The 2259-nt window shown below is 32.9% G+C and overlaps 1 protein-coding gene across 1 annotated transcript; it reads right to left on the bottom strand.

Annotated features, from left to right (window-relative positions):
- Nucleotides 1-897: 897 nt before the first annotated feature.
- On the bottom strand, nucleotides 898-1125 carry Smp_140960 (one cut domain family member,putative; the record flags this gene model as incomplete). Its single annotated transcript, XM_018791734.1, has 1 exon — nucleotides 898-1125. The coding sequence occupies one exon, from the start codon at nucleotides 1123-1125 to the stop codon at nucleotides 898-900; it is 228 nt and encodes a 75-aa protein (XP_018645149.1).
- Nucleotides 1126-2259: the final 1134 nt, after the last annotated feature.

The raw sequence follows: 2259 nt of genomic DNA, 5'->3' as shown, positions 1-2259 counted from the left end.
GTCCGGACATGTGGGAGACCGGCAGAGTCTTCCAAATTTCTGCGGAAATGAAGAAATACAACCTGGAAGTGCTTGGAATCAGTGAAACACATTGGACGCAGGTTGGACAACAACGACTGTCTTCAGGGGAACTTCTGTAACTCTTTAGACATTGATTGATCTGAAGAGTAGTTAAACTCTTCCACATTATCAATATCTAATTGAGAAGCATACGAAAGAATGGTGATAATTGCATAAAGACCTGAAATTGCTAAGATCAAAATGAGAGAGTGTTAGTACCATCTGACAGAATCTACTTTTCAATACAATTCCAATCAGCGAATTGTTGTGGAAGTGTTATAATCATATCACTGCTTCATGTGAAGTAATGAACAAGTTGTAAACCTTATTCTTGTGTATGTATGTATGCCTGAGTGCTATGTGGTTCAGTAAATCTCTAAGCATCCTTTTTAATATTATACTTGTTTACTACAGTACCAGTTAATTGGATCCATTCAACTTTGGTGAATAGAGGAGTTTGATTTTGTGTATTTTCCATGCGAAATGTACTACTACGATTTCTACCGTTTTTGTTTAAACGTATGAGGATTAATAGACCAAATTTAGAACAGAATATGTTCACATATACACATCTGATTGCGACATTGGTTGATATCAATCTGAATCTCTGAGGTAGTATAGATTTTTGCCAAAATCGTGTTTACATATAATCGACGATCGTTAATCAACGTCAACCTGCGGTTCATTGAATCAATATGTCGCATACATGAATTGCCATATTGAATTTCTTGATCCAAAGTTGAATAAGTATCGATTAGGAATACAATGTTCTTTTCATTACTATCTAACTTGTGTAAAGCGGACGTTTTTGATACACAGAACAAAAATTGTCATAAATCACCAATAATTATTTATGGACGTGTTACAGAACCATTTGACCTCTGCCCTTCTCCTGATGCATCTTGTCAACCAACAACAATAATATCTAATAAACCAGATGCTTTTAACACCATTCTTGAAGTGTATGATCGAGATGTACTTTGGCAACTTCGAGACGAAGGCAAAACCTCTTTCTAATGCTATCGAAATTATCTGTTTCACCTCATTAATGTCATACCGTGACATAAACCAAGTAGAGACTAAACATATTCACATAATGAACTCATGTAAATAATAATTATGTCTCCATCAATGATCAGTTTCAAGTGGATTCCAGACATCCTATACAAACTCTATTGTGTGGGATTGTGATTGTTCAGTTGTGTTGTGAAACCTCAGACCTAAATTTAAACCAATTATCCTGTTATACACTAATTTCTTCTTGTTTGTTAAGTTGAATTCATCCTACAATTAAAATCATTTTCAAATTCCTAGTGTCCAAATATAGTTATGTCAACTGGTAATCTGTTATCAGAGTTCAATTGGCTGTTACTTTGTAAACAGTATCACAATGATGGTGTACACAGTGACAGCATTTATTGATCTACTTTAAAACTATTCACAATGTTAATATTTAGAAAAGATGATGACAGTTACATACATCAGTTAAAAGGTTTTGTGAAGAAAAAATTGAAGTTAGGTAATACGTAGTATCATGTATATAACTAATTGTAACTAATGTAAACAATATTATAACTGAAATAATCACTTAATCAGTAAAACAGCCATCATCTAAATAAATTATATTTAAAATTTCGAATGAATGAATAACTAGTGTCTTTAGTTTGGTTTCTTAAAGGTCAATGGTCCGCTGTATCTACATGCTGCTTAATAAGTGGCTCCCTTTACTTTTAGATGACTAATCATGACTTGATTTGTGCAATGTTCAATCGAATTATGATTAACGTAAGTTAAGCGATACAGTTGATTCAATGATTATCAGATTGGATAATTCGAGTATTTTTGTATTATTAGGGTCATTTGAATGTAGTAGAAAAATCGCAACTACTCAATACGCAATAAATAAAATGAACTGATGTCCTTATGGAGACGTTTCGAAAGGTGTATCTTTCTACGGTCCATACAGACTGAATGCCAGAGATTAAGGAAAGTGATGGCTTAGCCATTGAGTCACTAATGTTTACGAAGTTTGTGGATATTTTTATATTTAAAATGTTTGTGGGTATCTAATAAAAGAGTATAATGTTACTATGAGAAAGTAGAATTAAAACACCCAATAGACTATATCTTCAATTTTATTGTTTTTTTCTGTAAAGCATTCATTAATGGTTGCTCGTCCGTATAGGAGGAAGTTAGCTT

The sequence above is a fragment of the Schistosoma mansoni genome (genome assembly GCF_000237925.1).
Source record: "Schistosoma mansoni, WGS project CABG00000000 data, chromosome 1 unplaced supercontig 0094, strain Puerto Rico, whole genome shotgun sequence".
In the NCBI taxonomy this organism is placed as follows: domain Eukaryota; kingdom Metazoa; phylum Platyhelminthes; class Trematoda; order Strigeidida; family Schistosomatidae; genus Schistosoma; species Schistosoma mansoni.
This window is presented reverse-complemented; position numbering and strand designations above follow the sequence as displayed.